General features: G+C 44.5%; 1 protein-coding gene across 5 annotated transcripts in view; it reads right to left on the reverse strand.

The window, feature by feature from the left end:
* CHL1 (cell adhesion molecule L1 like) overlaps positions 1–17,369 on the reverse strand; it is a 780,691-nt gene that overhangs the window by 164,892 nt on the left and 598,430 nt on the right. For all 5 annotated transcript variants that reach the window (XM_069643529.1, XM_069643531.1, XM_069643532.1 and 2 more), the window contains one exon: positions 13,900–14,065. In XM_069643529.1, coding sequence (XP_069499630.1) covers positions 13,900–14,065 — 166 coding nt within the window. The remainder of the gene's footprint in view (positions 1–13,899; positions 14,066–17,369) is intronic.

Consider the following 17,369-nt stretch of genomic DNA (forward strand, 5'->3'; position numbering starts at 1 on the left):
TTTCTCCTACCCCCCCTCTGCTCCTTAGGAGGCAGACTTTCAGGGGCAAGAGATTTTGTTTCCGGTTCCTGGGTTTCCAGGGGCTGTTTACAAGTGAGGAAGGAAGCTTCCTCCAAGGCTTTACACCCCCCTTCCCTTTGTGCCTCCTCCCTGGGAACCGGTGATTTATCGGGGTGCTGCCCCCGTCATTGTTCTGGAGCACCAGGTCCAGAGTTGGGTGCGTTCTGCGCCGGCATGCTGATCTGAGGGTTCTGCTGTGCCCTCAGTATATGACCCATATCCCGCGCCATGTTTTGAACCTGGCGCTCTAACTGGGAAACCCGCTCAGGCTGATACGGGGCCCTGTTTTCTCCCCTGGGCTGATCCCGGGAAGGGTAGCTGTCCCTCCTCTGGTAGTACCCCTGGTTGGGAAGATTTTGGTACCCCTCCACCCTTGGCCTCCCCTCTCCCGGATTCAGTGGTCTGGGCTCAGGGAATTGAGGAAAGAAGGATGGATGATTTTGGGGTTGGAAGTCGGGTGGATATCTGGGGAAAAAGTTCTGCCCAGGGTTTGGTAAATTTCTGCCCTCCTGTGGGAAGTTTGGAGGGAAGTTCCCTGGGTTAGGTGCTTGGCTGGATCCCCCCCCTTGGGCTGGAGGAGTCCACACATAACCCAGGATGGGTCTGTTACCTTTGTAGCGAGGACTTACATAGTCAGGAGAGCGAGGGACCCCATTTGTGGGGCTGCCTCCCTGGCTCCCTGTCTGCGACTGGCCCGAGGACCTTCTGGGCCTAGCATTATTAGGTGCAGGTAGGTTTTTAGGCCCCCCCATCTCCAAATCCAAAACGGGGGTGACCTTTACCTCTGCCACCTTGGCAGCAGCAGGGGTGCTGTTGGCTTTGGGGTTTTTCTGGGCATTGCTTTTATTTTCTATGGGCTTCTGCACCTCATAGATGCGGGTAGCCTGTTCAATGACCCAGTCTAAAGATCTTTTCTCGTGAAAATCCCTCACGAGCTGGGTCATGATATATTTGGGCAAGGCATGGAAAAACGTGTTTATAAATTCACGGCTATCCGTGCGCACCCTTCTTGTGGTCTGTGCAAAAGCCCGCTTTAACTCCTGCACAAATTCTTGTGGGGCCTGATCCTCCCCACATTGCAAATTGTAGGCTGCCTTGCGAGCCTCTTGAGGATTTCTGTGAACAGAAAAATGTTTCAGGATGGCCGCCTTATAGGTGGACCATCTTAAATGATTTTGGTCCTCCAGCCCTGCAAAGAAACTGGAGTATTCCGGGGAGAAGGTCCACTTTACATATTGAATGCAGCTTTGGCTGTCCTTCAAATGGAAAGTCTCCATCATTTGTTCAAACAACTCTAAGTGCTCCCAAACAGAATACTTAGCGTTCTTATGGTAAGGCGTGATGACGCTCCTGATCGCCTTAATCTGCTTTAAGGGGTCCTTGAGCAAGGCCCTTTTTGCCTTATTGGCCTTTTTGGTTCGGGTAACCCTTGTCCATTCTTCGTCGGACTCAGAGGCACTGCTCCCAGAGGTTCCCGTCTGTTCTTCCAGGTTTTCCCGGATTCTGCGAGCCTGGGAATGGCTGGCAGAATGTGGGGACCTGGTCTCCTGTGTCCTGCGCAGTTCAGAGGAGTCTTCAGATTCCTCCTTGCTGTCAGGATTTGATGGGTACCCCCTCCACTGACCTAACTGGGCAGAGGTTTTCAGGATGCCCTTAATGGGCCTACTCTCCTGGGGTTCCCCACTGAACTGTACTGTACTTGGGTGCCCATACCCGGATGCCCACCCCTCCATTCCTGAGTGGTACTGGCCTATGAGCCCCATACTCTTAGCTGGATAGTAATCTGCCATCCCTGTGGCCCTGTGCTCATGTGCGCCAGGGGACATGGGGGTGGCAGAGTCCAGGGACTGGGGGAGATGAAGGCCCCTGGGGTTAGGGCTCCTGCGGTTATGGTCAGGGGTCTCTCTTTCCCAGCGGACCTCATCTCTATCCGCCCCTGCTCCCTGTTGCAATGCAAGAGCCTGCATTTGTGCCTTCAGTTCCTCTGTTAAGGCCTTACTCGACTCTATCAGTTTCTCCTGCATCGCTACCTGTTGCTGGAGCCTATCATTGTGTTGACAGAGGGCCTCATTCTCCCTCTGTGCTTCCTGGTTGGTCCTGGAGAACTGGGCCAGTCTTTGCTGCAGGAGGTTTACCTCCTGGGCAATGTCCCTATTGGCCTGCTCCTTTCTTGCTAGAGCATCTTCCACCCTTCTGGTGTGCTCTACCAAGTTCTGGTTTTCTTTTTGGAGATCACCCAGCCCCTGGAGGGCCAGGTGATTTTCTTCAATTTCCTTTTTTAAGTGGCAGACTTCCTGGCCTATGGCGTCTCTTTCCTGACTAAGAGCCTGCATCTGTGCCGCCAGGTCGTCCCTTTGCCTTTGGAAGGCACCAGCTTTCTGGCGCTCCTGATCAAACTCTGCCTGGGTATCCAGGTCTTTCAGGATCAGTTTATTGCTCTCCTCTTTCTCTCTGTCTAGTTGGATTTGCAGGGTGGCTACCTGCTCTGTACATGCCCTGTTGAAATTGATCTGTTGCTCCAGCTTTTTCTGGCTCTGCAGTAGGGAGTTCAAACTGTCTTGGTGCTCCTCCTGCAAGGCCAGAAATCTAGTATCCTGTTCTACCTTTTCCTTTTGCAGCACATCCATATCCTCCTTTATTTTAGTGATGTACAGTCTGCTGTCATTATCTGACTCCTGGCTCCTCTGCAGCCTCTGCTCAGAAGAGACCAGGTCAGATTGGACCTTCTCTAACACCATCTGTTGCCTATTTGCCAGATTTTGGCTTTCAGCACATCTATCCTGCATGTCTCCCATATATAGGTACAGGTATGCTGCTATCCTGGCAATCTTATTGTGTTCCTCTTTGGCTTTAGGAGCCATATATAGTTCACTCAGGGCCACATGTAAGGGACCCTGATCTCTATATATATCTGACCCTGTTTCAGTGACCTGTTGTGTGATGGCCTGCAACCACACATCCTGGCCCTGTTCGGTCCATTCACCTCTCACAAATAGCTTATTCAAGAGGTGCTCTCTGGCTATTTTCATGTCTACTAAGGTCGTCATTCTAGAGATTGGTCTCTGTCCTGACTTACAGAAGTTAGTATTTTATTTTTGCAGAACAGAACTTTTCTTGGAGTGTCCCTTTTGAGGAATGCTTCACAGCGTAATGCAGCGTGGTGATCCGACCGGGTGTATGTATCCCGTCAGTTAGCACACTGTATTAAGCTGCACAACTGGTAAATCTAACCCAACGTCTCGGCTCGAGCCCCCACTTTGTAAGAGGATTCAATTCAGCACTACAGCTAAGTTAACGCCTAGTCTAGAATACTGAATGAAAACCCTTATTGATATATCTTTAGGTCCAGTTCATGCGTTCTGGATGACTACCCCTATATGACACCCCTCTCTTGGAATCCCCCTGACCCCACTGTCAAAAAAGGTTTATTTGATAATTTAAACAAGAGATATATAGATCACACTTTATAATAAATTAATAATTGAATAGCACACTTAATCTGATATGATAAAGATCAACAACGGAGAATCTGGCACTAGCACACTTCTTTAATCACTAATGGGTTGACATGAAATGGATAAGGTAGCACACTGGTAAATAGGAACAAAAGTATAATGTGGTAGAGGATGCTTTATGTAGGCTCAGGTGGATGCAATATTCAATGAATGCAGTACAGAAAATACGCAATATGATTTCAACCAAACAATGTAATCACTTTTCTCTGGCTACTCCCCTCCCCCCCTTGATGCAAGGCAAGGAAATGGAAGGAAAACACACAGTTCTCAGAAAGGCAATCAACTGTAATTCAGTTCAATCCAGCAAGCTTAAACAGAAGTTTGAAAACACAGGCAAATGCTTTGATAGGTGCTAGCAATGAATGAGAAATATGCTGGAAACGCTCTTAATTCCCTTTTAGAGGTTCAGGATGAGTGGTATCTAATTAATATTAGTCCAGGCTCACACTAGCAATGATGCAGGGATAGTTAGCAGGTTAAACGAATTTCTGGCAAATGAAATCAGGCAGCAGCAGTTTTTTTACATGTGAAGAAATTGCAAATCGCGGCAAAATTCGCGGATGCGCCGAGCGCTATTACAAAGGAACCGCAAGGACTATCTCTACCGTTTTGGAGTCCTAGGAAAGCCTGGGATCTCAGCTTCCAAATGAAAGTTATTGCAAGTCTCTAGCCCAAACGGTTGCGGAGATATGAGTAATTTAGTAAAGGTCGTTTTTGGTTTTGTAAATTTTAAACGCACACTTTTTCAAAATGACAAATTTTACTAGAAATGACAGGTGACAGATAGGAGGCAGTTCTACTTAGGTTAAATAGATTGAATTAGATGAATTTAAACTAAGAGATGTGTTCTGAGTTTTGCTAAGTACTCACAAGAGATTTTGAACAGGAAAGCGACTTGGTCATGATCTTCAGTCTGGTCAGGTCTTTCCGGATTCTGCTCACAGCGCCTGGTCTGGTCTCGGCTAGGCACAGCACTGCTTTCTCTCTGGTCTGGTCTCTGCTAGGCACAGCACTGCTTTCTCTCTGGTCTGGTCTCTGCTAGGCACAGCACTGCTTTCTCTCTGGTCTGGTCTCTGCTCTGGATAGATTGAAGTCTCTAGTTTGGCTTTCTGGAGTTTGATGGAGGTAAGTATGGATTTTTCCGGCAGGGCTTCCAGCGGCAGATGAAATTGAATGTCTCTATGTGTCCTGACTCTCTGCTTTTATCTGTTTCTTGAGAATGGGTGTGTGTGTTGCATCACTAGACTTGCCCCTCTCATTCGTCATTGGTCAGGCTTCCATTCCTCCGCTTGATTGGCAAACTGAACTGTGAGTCAGATTGATGTCATTTTATGATCTCTTGAAACAACCTCCCTTATCATCTGTGCACCCAAATATATATATGATCAAAATCCATACTTCAGAGTTACACAGTTGTTTGAAATTACATATACATGGTGTGGCTGAATTTAGCCATGTCTATGTCCAAATCTGCTCATTCTCGGAGCTTGCATTCAAAGAGTGTACATAATTGACTTTTTAACTGCTTTTTCAATTTCCGACATGGACCCAACTTTACATACATGTGTGCAGGGGGTAGGGACATTAACTGATGAAGTTTCAGATTTTTAACATGCACACATTTAGAGTAATATCCACTTTTCCGCTAAAACCCCCCTGAACATACCACCGGTTCCTACCACGTCTTAAACTGTGGGCAGGAAAATCACAAGAATTATGGTATCATTTATAAAATTTTCACATGTCCGCACTATGAATTATCCCCCTTTTTATAAAACCATATCCTTGCTGCAGGGGTGTGTCTTTTCAGGTCACATGGTACAGAAACCAGTCTTTCCAGTTTCTGCCAAGCCAGCTTGCTTCTCACAGGCAGTGCCCCTCCCAGCTTCTCCAGGAGGAAGCCACTTTTTACGACGTCTGTAATAAAAACCTTTGCCTGAGTGGAGAGGGCTTTGTTCCCTCTCTGGCAGAGCACAGGAAATTCAATTATCAGATAGATGGCATATCCTTATTGTGGGCAGCAAAAGGAACATTGGCCTGGGAACATAGTTGTGACTCAAGTTTCACTCCTGATGGGATCCGTTGCTAGGCAAAATCAAGTTCCTTAAGCCAGACCTTCAGCTAACTTTTTGTTGCTTTTAAAATAACTTGTAATTTTACACATGCAGCTAGAATGCTGATTCTAAGTGCAAAACTATGACATTTCAACAGTTACAAAGGCATGTGACACCAAACATAGGTCACTCATTTAATTTAACATTTTCGATTTTGGTGGTTTTAAATCCAGTTGCAGTTAGGCTTAAGCTGCTGACTCCATAGCATTTTTGTTATAAGCATTGTTTTTGGGCTCTTCATTTCCCAGATTTTGTAGGCACACAAAACTCCATTCTGCCAAATGTCTGCTGGTGTTCAGTGAATATTTTGCACATGTTGCAAGGTTTGAAATAGGCATTTTGCTTGCCTTCAGAAAAACACACAGTGGGTTTTAAAACGCCGGCTTTTGGATAGTGGTGAGTACTGGTACTGCACCCATTTTTGGGATTTTCTTGGATTAATGCATTCTAAACAGGAATGGTTCTTACATGGTAGTAAATCCTTGCTTAACATTGTTTTGATGGGGCTCCTTACAGTAAGATGGTTATGTGGAACCCCACAAAAAGGGTTGAATCTTTAAAGTGGTCCAATGAGTCACGATTTCAGCAACTTTTTGACATCAGTAAAAGTGGATTTTGTTAACAAAGACCTTTCTTTACCCTGGTGGGTGGCAAGTTAGGTAACCATTTTGGTGTGTGCACAACTGCGCAGCTTTCCTGGATTTCGGCGCACATGTGGGTTTTCCGCCATCTTGAATTTCCTAAGCCCACAGCACCAAATGTTGTAGCAGGGTAGCTTAAACGTGGGTCAGGACACCCTACAGGAGAAAGCAAGTGAGTCTTGCCTGAAAATCTCTGACCACACTAGGAGGCCTATAAACTCCAAGGATGTTGAATGTCGCCTCAGCATTGAAGCCGATTTTGACCAGAATACATTCCACCCCTTCCATGATGAAACCCTTAGACTCCCAAATCGACAAGGACGGTCTATGAATATTCACTACTCCCCCTCCCCTCTCCTCCATCCTATCACATCTAAACATCCCATATCCATGTGGGCTGGCCAAATGCAGAGATAGTGCCACAGCTGTGTGAGCCCACATTTCCATAATAGCACAAATATCTGTGGAGGTGGTCCTAATATATGTAGCCACTTCGACTACATGCTTCAGTAGGGAGCTGTTGTTTAGCATAACAGCATTATTTCAGGTCAGGGATGGGGGTTATCATAGGTCTGCTCACTACCATCAATACTTATTTGTCCATCACAGAGAGCGAAGTAGGTGATTTTATTAACATAGATGTAGACAGAGGCTCCACATGGCGTGCATCAAGTGACCGGATTCTCTCCTCCATATGTGATTTTAAATCGGTCTTTAACCTGTCCGACATAGAGTTACCTGGCAGGTGGATCGGGACCGGCATGATAGGTGACGATATGTTATTCAAGCAGCCAGCCCCTATATGTAGCCCACCATTGAGCTGTAAAACAGAACAAGCAGTACCTTCAAGTGGAATCTTGTGTAAGTCACCACTTACCCTGAACGTGTTGTTACTAAAGATTCCTCTTGCTGTCTCAATCACAGCAAGGACCTCCACATTGCCCATCTGACAAGAGGTTTGGCTTCCAGACCTTCCTGCCCCTTCCTGCCCATCACTGACCAACACAGACCAACTTGCTCCTTCACGCCGGCACGTTTGTGCCGGGTTTGAACTGAAGAGTGTGAGGAGAACTACAAGGCTGCCTGGAATTGAAGCTACGCGCGTGCAGACAAGAAGGGCTGCTTTAACTCGCATGGAACCCCTGTGTAAAATAATAATGCAGTAAAATTATTTTAGTTTAGCATAAACAATAGAAAACTAGAATAAAATGCAGGAGTTTGTTCTATCAGTTAAGGCAACAGAATAATCCTACAACAAGTAGCAGCACAGAGGTATAGCAGATAAAAGCAATCAATGGAGCAAAATAGCAGGTCTGCCTTTAAATAGTGGCAAAGATCAGCTTGCTCCTTCCTGCCGGCGTGTTCGTGCCGGGTTTGAACTGAAGAGCGTGAGGAAAAATACACGTCCGCTGGGAAATGTAGTTTTTCTTTATTAGAAGCTATGTGCGTGCAGAAAAGAAGGGCTGCTTTAACTCGCACAGAATGACAGATAAAATGCAAACACCACAGTGTAAAATAGTAATGCAGTAAAATGATTTTAGTTCAGCATACACAATATAAAACTAGGATAAAATGCAGTCAAGGCAACAGAATAATCCTACGACAAGTAGCAGCACAGAGATATAGCAGATAAAAGCAATCAATGAGAACAACTCTCAATGGCAAAGCAGGGACTGTTTGCAAAAATGAAGTAACTTATAAATAAGCTTGTGCCCATTCTCTGTGCACCATTAGGCAGAAAAAAGTCAAAAGATAATAAACTGTTGTGAAAAACTCATGATATAAATATTCAGAGTAAAATGTTAACTAGTAGGAAAGACTTTTTGAAGATAAAAGACTTTTTAAAAAGTATAAGAAAAACATGTTTTTCTTATATACATAAAATATTTTAAAGAGAGACAGTTGGTTCCATTCCATTATTCATTTGCATACATAGCTCAACGTGTTTCGGGACAGGTAATTCCCTTCATCATAAAATTATTTTCAAAATCTGTCAAATATCAAGTACCAGGAATATGGAAGTAGCATCTTTAGAAATGTATAGCTACAATAATTTTAGAACAAAGAGGGTACCTTGCACAAAATATTACATTAATTTACCTCAAAGATAAAAACATTGTAAAAAAAACCTTGTAATCTTCAAAGTATTCACTTTATAATTATTGCTCTATATGAGTGCAAAGAACAAGTCACTTACCAACAGGTAACGTTCTTTTGATTGGATGTTCCTCCAACGCATTCCACATCTTTGACATGTAATGTCCAAAGCTGTGCACTTCGGAGGCTTTTTCGGCAGAGGGAGTCCTGCATCGATGACATCGGGTCGATGTCCCTCGAAGGCCTCTGTCGAGGGTGACACCACCGTATGGTATAAATAGGAAGCACAGTGCCCGTAGCCTCAGTTTATGTTTTTTTCCCTCAGAACGTGTGGCACGCATCCAATGCCTGCAGGACTGCACATAGCCTTGCGGAAATGTAAGCTGCAATTTCATAGGAAATTCTCAAGAGGGGCAGACTGGGAGGCTGATGTGGAATATGTTGGAGGAATGTTGGAGGAACATCCAATCGAAAGAACGTTACCAGTTGGTAAGTAACTTGCTCTTCAATGGATTGTGTCCTCCAACGTATTCCACATCTTTGACAGACTCCCAAAGCAGTACCAGAAACATTGGAGGAGGGAAAAGAATTTAGACTATCCAATCAGATGGCGAAATAAAGAACCACCTTACCAAAGGCCATATCTTGACCATGGATCGTATCCAGGGAGTAATGTTTAACAAAGGTGTGGATTGAAGCCCATGTGGCTGCATCACAAATATCCCTAATGGGAACTCTCCATTGGAGGGCACTGGAAGTAGCCACGCCCCTAGTGGAATGAGCTTGCAACCCTTCAGAGGGTCCTTACCCGCCAATCAGTAACAATCAGTAATGGTGAGGATAATCTACCTGGACAAGGGCTTTTTGGTAACAGCCTGGCCCAATCGGTGTCCAGCATATCCCACAAAGAGTTGATCATCCAATCTGACCCTGGACATCCTAGAAATATAAAAGCTCAGAGCTCTCCTAGGATCCAACCTATGGAGTTGCTCCTCTTCCTTACCAGGATGAGGAGGGGGATAGAAAGAAAGAAGGACCACTTTCTGGTTCAAAAGAAATTCAGATACTACCTTAGGTAGAAAGGAAGGACGTACCCGTAGTACAACCCTATCCTTGTGAAATACAGTAAAGGGCGGCTTAGATGAAAGTGCCTTCAATTCACTCACTCTGCAAAGGTTCAAATGGAGCACCCATTAGAAATTTTAAAACCAAATTCAAGTCCCAAACCGGCACCGGAATAGGGGACGGCGGGAACACATTAGTCAGTCCTTTAAGAAATTGAGAAATCAAAGGCATCTTAAAGTAAAAACATTCTTCAGACAAGCGCTTAAATAAAGACAGCGCCGCCAGATAACCTTTAATGGTACCAACCCAAAGGCCTCTGTGGGCCAAAAAAAGTAAGAAAGACAAAACCATAGGAATGGAACACTGAAAAGGATCAACATTTTGTTCTCTGCACTAGTCGCAAAACCTACGCCAACTGCAACGGTAGAGGGATTGTGTTGCTGGCCTTCTGGCTGAAAGCAACACCTCCATCACATTATCCGAGTGGTCCCAATCCTTATAACTGAAACCTTTCAGATGCCAAGCGTGAAGGTTGAGAGTCCTGACCTCTGGATGGAGACCCTGACCCCCCCCCTCTCGCGAGAGCATCTCCTCTAGGTAGGAAAGACAGTGTCGAGGGCAGATGGACATCTCTAGAAGGTCTGGGTACCACGCTCTCCTGGCCCAATCCGGAGCAATGAGGATCATGCGGGATCCGAACCTCCGTAACCTCAGTAACACTTAAGGAATGACGAAGACTGGAGGAAATGCGTACAGCAGTGGGAATTCTCCTAAGGCTCCTCTCGGAGGACATTACCTTGAGCAGAATCACTCGCACTTCCGGTTGACACTGGGGGTGAAGAGATCCACTTGTGGTGTTCCCCAGAGGGCAAAGATCTCCAGAAGGACTTCCTGAGCCAATTCCCACTCGTGAGAGATCAGGCTCTGCCTGCTCAGAGCGTCCGCCAATGCATTTTTGTCTCCGGCCAGATGAACTGCCGAGAGCAAAATTCCCTGCTGGATGGCCCAGAACCAGAGCTGCATTGCCTCTCTGCACAACAGGGATGACCCTGCCACCCCTTTTTTGTTGAGGTAATGCACGGCCACTGTGTTGTCCATCATGATCAGGGCACTCTTCCCCTGCACAGACGGCAGAAAAGCCTTCAGGGCTAGCCTGATGGCCCTCAGCTCTAACAGGTTGATGTGGAGTTTGGACTCCGACAGAGACCAACAACTGCTGGCAGTCAAGGCGTTGACATGAGCGCCCCATCCTGTGAGGGAAGCATCCGACACTACAGTCACCACTGGTCATGGTTGCCAAAATGTCTCCCCCTTCATCAGGTTCACTTTGTTGGCCCACCACAGAAGATCCTGTGAGAACGAGAATGGAATCTGAACAGGATCCGACAACTTGCCTGAGAACTGCGACCACTGCATCTTGAGGACCCATTGCAGGAATCTTATCCTCAGCCTGGCCTCTGGCACTAGAGAAATGCAGGATGCCATGAGGTTGAGCAACCTTAAGAATTTGAAAGCCGGGAGACTCTGGGCATGTTGAAACTTGTCCACTGAGCCCTCACCTTGGGAGGCGAGCACTTCCCCAAGGACGTGTCCAACACAGCCCCAATATACTGGAGCTGTGGGAAGATGTCAGATGCGACTTCTTGAAATTGAGGGAGAAGCCCAGCCTGTGGGGGGAGTGGCAGGTGAGACTGAGGTGAGCCAATGCTTGCTCGGGAGAGCGTGCACAGATCAGCCAGTCATCCAGGTAGGGGTGGACGTGAATCCCTCCTCACCTGAGATAAGCTGCCAACACCACCATTACCTTGGTGAAAACCTTTGGGCAGGAGGTCAATCCGAATGGCAGGGCCCGAAACTGAAAGTGCAAGTCGCCAGCCACAAACCTCAGGTACTTTCTGTGCTTGGGATGAATCAGCACATGAATGTCAGCATCCTCTAGGTCCAGAGACACCAACCAATCCTGAAGTTGAAGAGCCTGGAGGACTTGAGAAAGAGTGACCATCGTGAACTTGTCCTTCCGAAAGCAGTCAGTGATATCTGTGTACATCTCTTGGGTAAATGAAAGGAAGGGGAACAAGATTTTAATTTGGTTGATAACGATATTTTAAAAGAACCCAAACGAAAATATGAGCTTGCTGTGGGATGAAGTACACAGTGTAAATCATAGGGGAAAAAGCACAGTCATTTGGGTGACACAGTATTTTGGAGCAGTTGTAGAGTATATTCCATCATTCCAAGAGTTGTCAAAAAAGTGACCACATTACTAAGAGATAAACCAGGACAGAGCAGGGTTCTGAAATAAAATGAGTGAATGAGTCAAAGAGGGAAAGTGGTCAACAGTGTCAAAGGCAGAAGAAATATCCTGAAGGATGTGTGAGGAGGAAATGGGAGAATAGTTGGCATTATCAAGGATATGTGTGACTGCTGTATCCGTGAATAGAAGGCTGTGTTCATGTGTCACCAAGTAAATGGTGATTTGGTTGAATTCCATAGATATTATAAGTTTACACAAGTGAGGAAGAGGTAATGTTGATAACTGGCAGGGATGCCATGGTCAAAAGATTTTTTTAATAGAATAGGAAAAACTACAGACACCTTATATCATTTTGCGAGAGCCCAATGACAGAGAGAGGTTGAAGAGATGGGCGCAGGAGGAGCAGGTATGAGTTGTACATTCCTAGATGTCCTGGGGAAAAAAGGTATCTGCAGGAGCAAATTTCTGGATTTAAAATGTGGCCCAGTTTAGCAAGAGAGTTGGCAGAAATGTCAACAATAGTGCAGGAAATAGAGGAGAGATTTAAAGCAAAGAAAGAAGGCTAGTAGCGCGTTTGGGACTTTAGAGATTTTAATTGAGAATTAACATACAAAGTTATTGGCAGAGTGATAGGAATGAAATGAGAGTAAAAACATGGAGATAAGCCAGCATTGAATTGATGGTCTTTGACAGTTTGTGAGGATCCAAGTAGAGACATATATCAGTGGTTTGGTAGTGTGATTTGGCAGAGGAAGAGATTCCTTGCATGTTGTAGAAAGAGCCATGAAAAATGTTTGGCATCATTGGTGTTGGTGAATTTACTTGTTAGTTCTTATTTGTTGAATAGCTGAAAAAAGATACAATGTTTTGAGTGTGGGTCACAGGGAGTGACTGAGCAGATGGCATATTGGCGGTTGAAGGGAGCACTAAGGGCTTGGTCAAAGTCTTTGAAGGCCATCTCAATAGAGTCAGTAAACTGTGGAGAAGGTCACTGGAGGACCAGAATGGATCAAGACAATGCGACTTGGCTTCAGGTTGGAAGTTACATCTGGAAAGTGAGTTAGGATACGGATGGCTACAGGGATGTGCAGACGATAATTATTGGGGTGGTCAATGGTCAGTGTTGCATGGGTAATAAATACAGAAAGTAAGAGGGAAAGAGGATATCCAATGAGGTGACATCAATGAGGATGTGATTTCATCATATTCTGTTGCTTAGGCTCTCTCATCAGTTTGGCAGGAACTTCAGTAGACAGAGGTCCCAGTATACTGTTATGTAAAAAAAGGTTTGAGAGAACGGCATGGGTCAAATCTGGAATTTCTCTAGAAATTCAAAGAGAACCCAGTCTGATATTTAAGAGGGGTGGGAAAAGAAGAAGCAGAATTAGACTTTGGAAGGAGAAAAAATAGGGTGAACGGAGAAAGCTTGATGGAGAGGAATAGGGAGAAAGGAGACCATGTGGTGGTCTTGTACAATGTACTTGAAAATGTTTCACAATTGTGCGCCATTGCTACATGAGGACCATATCAGACAGCATTGGTTGACCCTTCTCTGACTAGTAACATCCCAGGCTATACACAGAAAAATCCAATATGTTTAAGTAAAAGAAAAGACAGATGAAATACAGCAAGTATATCCTGCAAGCAAAAGTAGCAGATGGAGGCACTTGAAGGGAGGTGGAGATAGGGGTAGAGAATATTAGTGCACAATGGGTTATGAGAGTAAAGTGATTAAAGCAGGCTTTGGAAATTAGAGGGCGGACGGTAACAAATTATCATGGAGTAGTTTGGTGAAGAAACGAGCAGAGGTGTGCCTATGAAAAGATTTTGTTTTTTAAGGCAAAATGATAGGTGCAAGATGTGTGATGATGGACCACTGAGAGACAACAAGGTGGAAGACAGTGCATTAAGTATTGCCGGTTGCATGGTAAGTAGTGTTTGGAGGGAGTGGACATTGATGAAGAGCCAGGGGGTAGCAGAAAAAGATACACATTTAGAGCTGCCTACATGGGAAAAAAGAGAAAGGACAGTGATGTCAGTAGATGTGTAAAGTAAGAGCAGCCATGGGATTGAGGATGAAAAGATCCCCTAACAGTTTTTTAGATAAGATGACAGAAATTGAAGAGTAAACATGCTGATTATTTCCTTGTTACCTTCTGGGTTCTGTCTCTTCTAACTCAAGTTCCTCTCCATCCTTTTTCCAGGCCAACTTCAAGCTCTTCCTTAGATGTGGGTCCACTTCAGTGCGACACCTGAGTTTCACTGCATGGTTTCTCAGGGTATGCGGATGTTCTGGGTTGATTGTAGCCTGGGTCGCACCTGGTGAAAACCAAACATATGTTTGTTTATCTGGTTACTGTCAAATATCTTCTCAAAATAATAAATGCACTATATATATATATATATATATATATATATATATATATATATATATATGCATATATAATGTATTTATTAGGGTGTTTCATATTGTGAAGACCATTTGTATATGGCTTGCTGGTAGGGAGCTGCACAGGTTTTTGGAGAAAACAGATTTTGTTGTATGGTTTGAGTATCAGTAGCGCTAGTTAATCTAGTCACCTACATGAGCCAATAAAGGCCTCTGAAGACGGGTGGTATATGTTCCCATTTGCAAAGAATGTATGCTAACCTGAAAGCAAGTCTTCTGGCTCAATCATGGCTACAGTTTAGACTCACTATCTGCTAATTTAATGATGACCTGATTAAAATGGTGTCATAAAGCTGAGGATTAACAACAGCCTGACACAGAGAGGAACACTTCAAACATGGCTTATTTACAGGAGTGGGACGCACAAGTAACCAAAAGCAACATTAGTCATGTTTTAACATCAACAAAATGACTTCTCCTGAGTTCAACAGTTTGTCAATCTGCACGTCTTAATCCAGCCTGCATTCCTTGAGTGATCACTGGATTTACAGCGTGCCACTCTTTTGGGGTTTTAAGTGCCCCCAAATCTCTTTTAGATAACGTTTCAGTAAAGTTTAGACAGACACTGAACTTAATCCAAAGCACTAGGATTTGCCTAGGGAAGTGCAAAAAAGGTAGTAGGTGCCCCCCCCCCCCCCCCGAGAACATGGCAGATGACCGGTTTATAGACTTTCCATCGAAAATGAAGCATCAAACATACTTTGCATCAAAAGTTATGCAACAAAAATGTTTCATCGAATTGCCATTCCTAAAGTGCAAAGTGTTTATCCATCATAACCCTATCGAATAGGGTTTTCTTGTATAAACACTTGACATTTTTTGCATGGTAATTTGATAAAACATGTTTAATGTTGTAACTATACAGGGAGCTGTCCAGTGCTGACATTTCAAATTTTGACACTGGACAGCTCCCAGTAACTTGTGTTTTTTTTTCTTTTTTATGGGGTGCGCTAACCCCCAACCGCCAATTTAAGAATGTAACCCTTGTCCAGTGCTGAAATCTGGAATATATTTCACCAATGGACTGCTCCCTGTGACTTGCGGTATGCATTGTCCAAAAATAACCCTTTTCTCCACCCATTGAATTTCCAACCCAAACTACATCTATTTCATGCCATGTTCTTTGTGGGGAGGAGTGCCTGCTACCTTTTTTGTATTTTTGTAAGGAACTTGGGGTTGATCACCCTAAGTTACCCCGGGGGAACCCAGATGTGGTCCCCTTGCTCACTGTGCTCAGAGAGGCACAGCTCCAGCTCACTGAAGAGGCCCAAAAAGGCTGAAACACGAGTATGGGGTTGCTGTGGGTACTCTTGTTCAAAGGAGGTTTGCCTGGCATTTTGGTGCTGCACTGCCGTTGTGGGTGGGGCAAAGAATCATATGCAAATGGATATTCCCCCTTTGTGAATAGTATAGGGAGCTAAAAGTGATGGCTGTGGACCCTCAAAGTGGGAACAAACCACAGCCCAGGTCATCATGCCATGTTCTTTTGAGAGAGGGGCATCTGCTACCTTTTTTGTATTTTTGCTTAGGGAAGGATCCTTAACACTGGTGTCCCACTGCCACAGGTCAGGTCATAGTGAGTTAGGTGCTGGACATTTCTTCGTCCACAAGCATCCTATGAGAGGCAGGAGAGAAAGCATCAGGTATTCAGGCTTTACCCTATGACTCTGAAAGTTCCATATTCCACTTGTTGTAGGTTACAGACTTTGTTATTGTAAGAGGATTCAATTCAACACTACAGCTAAGTCAATGCCTAGTCTGGGATACTGAATGGAAACCCTTATTGATATATCTTTATGTCCCGTTCATGCGTTCTGGATGACTACCCCTATATAACACCCCTCTCTTGGAATCCCCCTGACCCCACTGAGCCAAGAAGTAGTTCTGTTTTGCAAGTTTAAAGGTTTATTTGATAATTTAAACAATATATATATATATCACGCTTTATAATAAATTAATAATTGAATATCACACTGAATCTGAGCAGTAATCAATAATGGATAGTCTGGCACTAGCACACTTGTGAATAGGAACAGAAGAATAAGGTGGTAGAGAATGCTTTATATAAGTTCAGGTGGATGTAATGTTGAATGAAAATGCAATACAGAAAATACTCAATATGATTTCAACAAAACAATGTGATCACTTTCCTCTGGCAATCCCCTCCCCCTTTATGCAATGCAAGGAAATGGAAGGAAAGCACACAGTTCTCAGAAATGCAATCAACTGTAATTCAGTTCACCCCAGCAAGCTTAGACTACAGAAGTTGGAAACACAGGCCCAAAATGCTTTTATATGTGCTGGCAATGAAGTGAAAAATATGCTAAAATGCTTTTAATTCCCTCTAGAGGTTCAGGGTGAGTGGTGTCAAGTTAATATTAGTCCAGGCTCACTCTAGCAATGATTCAGGGATGGTTCTTAAGAGGCAAACGAATTTTTAGCAAGGAAACTGCTGTTTTAACACGTGGAGAAATTTGCAAATCGCGGTAAATTCGCGAGTGCGTTTTTCGCAATTGCGGCAAAAGTTTATGGAATAGGAATGCGGTTCTAGGTTCGTTGAAAAGCCAAGATTCCCAGCTTTCAGAGGAAAGCTACTGCAAGTCTCTAAGACAAACGATCACGGAGATATGAGCGATATGGTAAAGGTCGTTTTTCAGATTTGAAATTTTAAAGTTCAAAGTGACAAGTGACAGCTAGCAGCTAGAAAATGACAGGTGACAGCTGTTAGGCAGTTCTACTTAGATTAAAATAGATTGAATTATATTATTTTAACTAAGAGATTGGTTCTGCACAGTTCTGCTAGGTACTCACAATATATTTAGAAATAGAATGGGCCTCGCCACGGATCTGGTCAGGTTTTAGACTGGACTCTGGTCTGGTCTCGGCACTTCACAGTGATCTGGGTCAGCTCTCTGGTTCTGCTAACAGTGGTCTGGGTCAGCTCTGCTCTGCTGGTCTAGCCTCTCTGGATTCTTCTGCACAGCTTTCTCTGGAGATTGATGGATTTGAAGTCTGGATCTCTGGATGTGGTATGGTCCGGCAGCATGCTCCGCAGCAAATGGAATTGAATGTCCCTATCTGTCCTGACTGTCTGCTTTTATGTGTTTTGAAAATGGGTGGAGAGGCGAGCTTCCTAGGCCCTACCCCTCTCCACTTGTCATTGGCCACTTCATC

This window comes from Ambystoma mexicanum, chromosome 2p, assembly GCF_040938575.1.
Source record: "Ambystoma mexicanum isolate Mex_15411 chromosome 2p, UKY_AmexF1_1, whole genome shotgun sequence".
NCBI lineage: Eukaryota > Metazoa > Chordata > Amphibia > Caudata > Ambystomatidae > Ambystoma > Ambystoma mexicanum.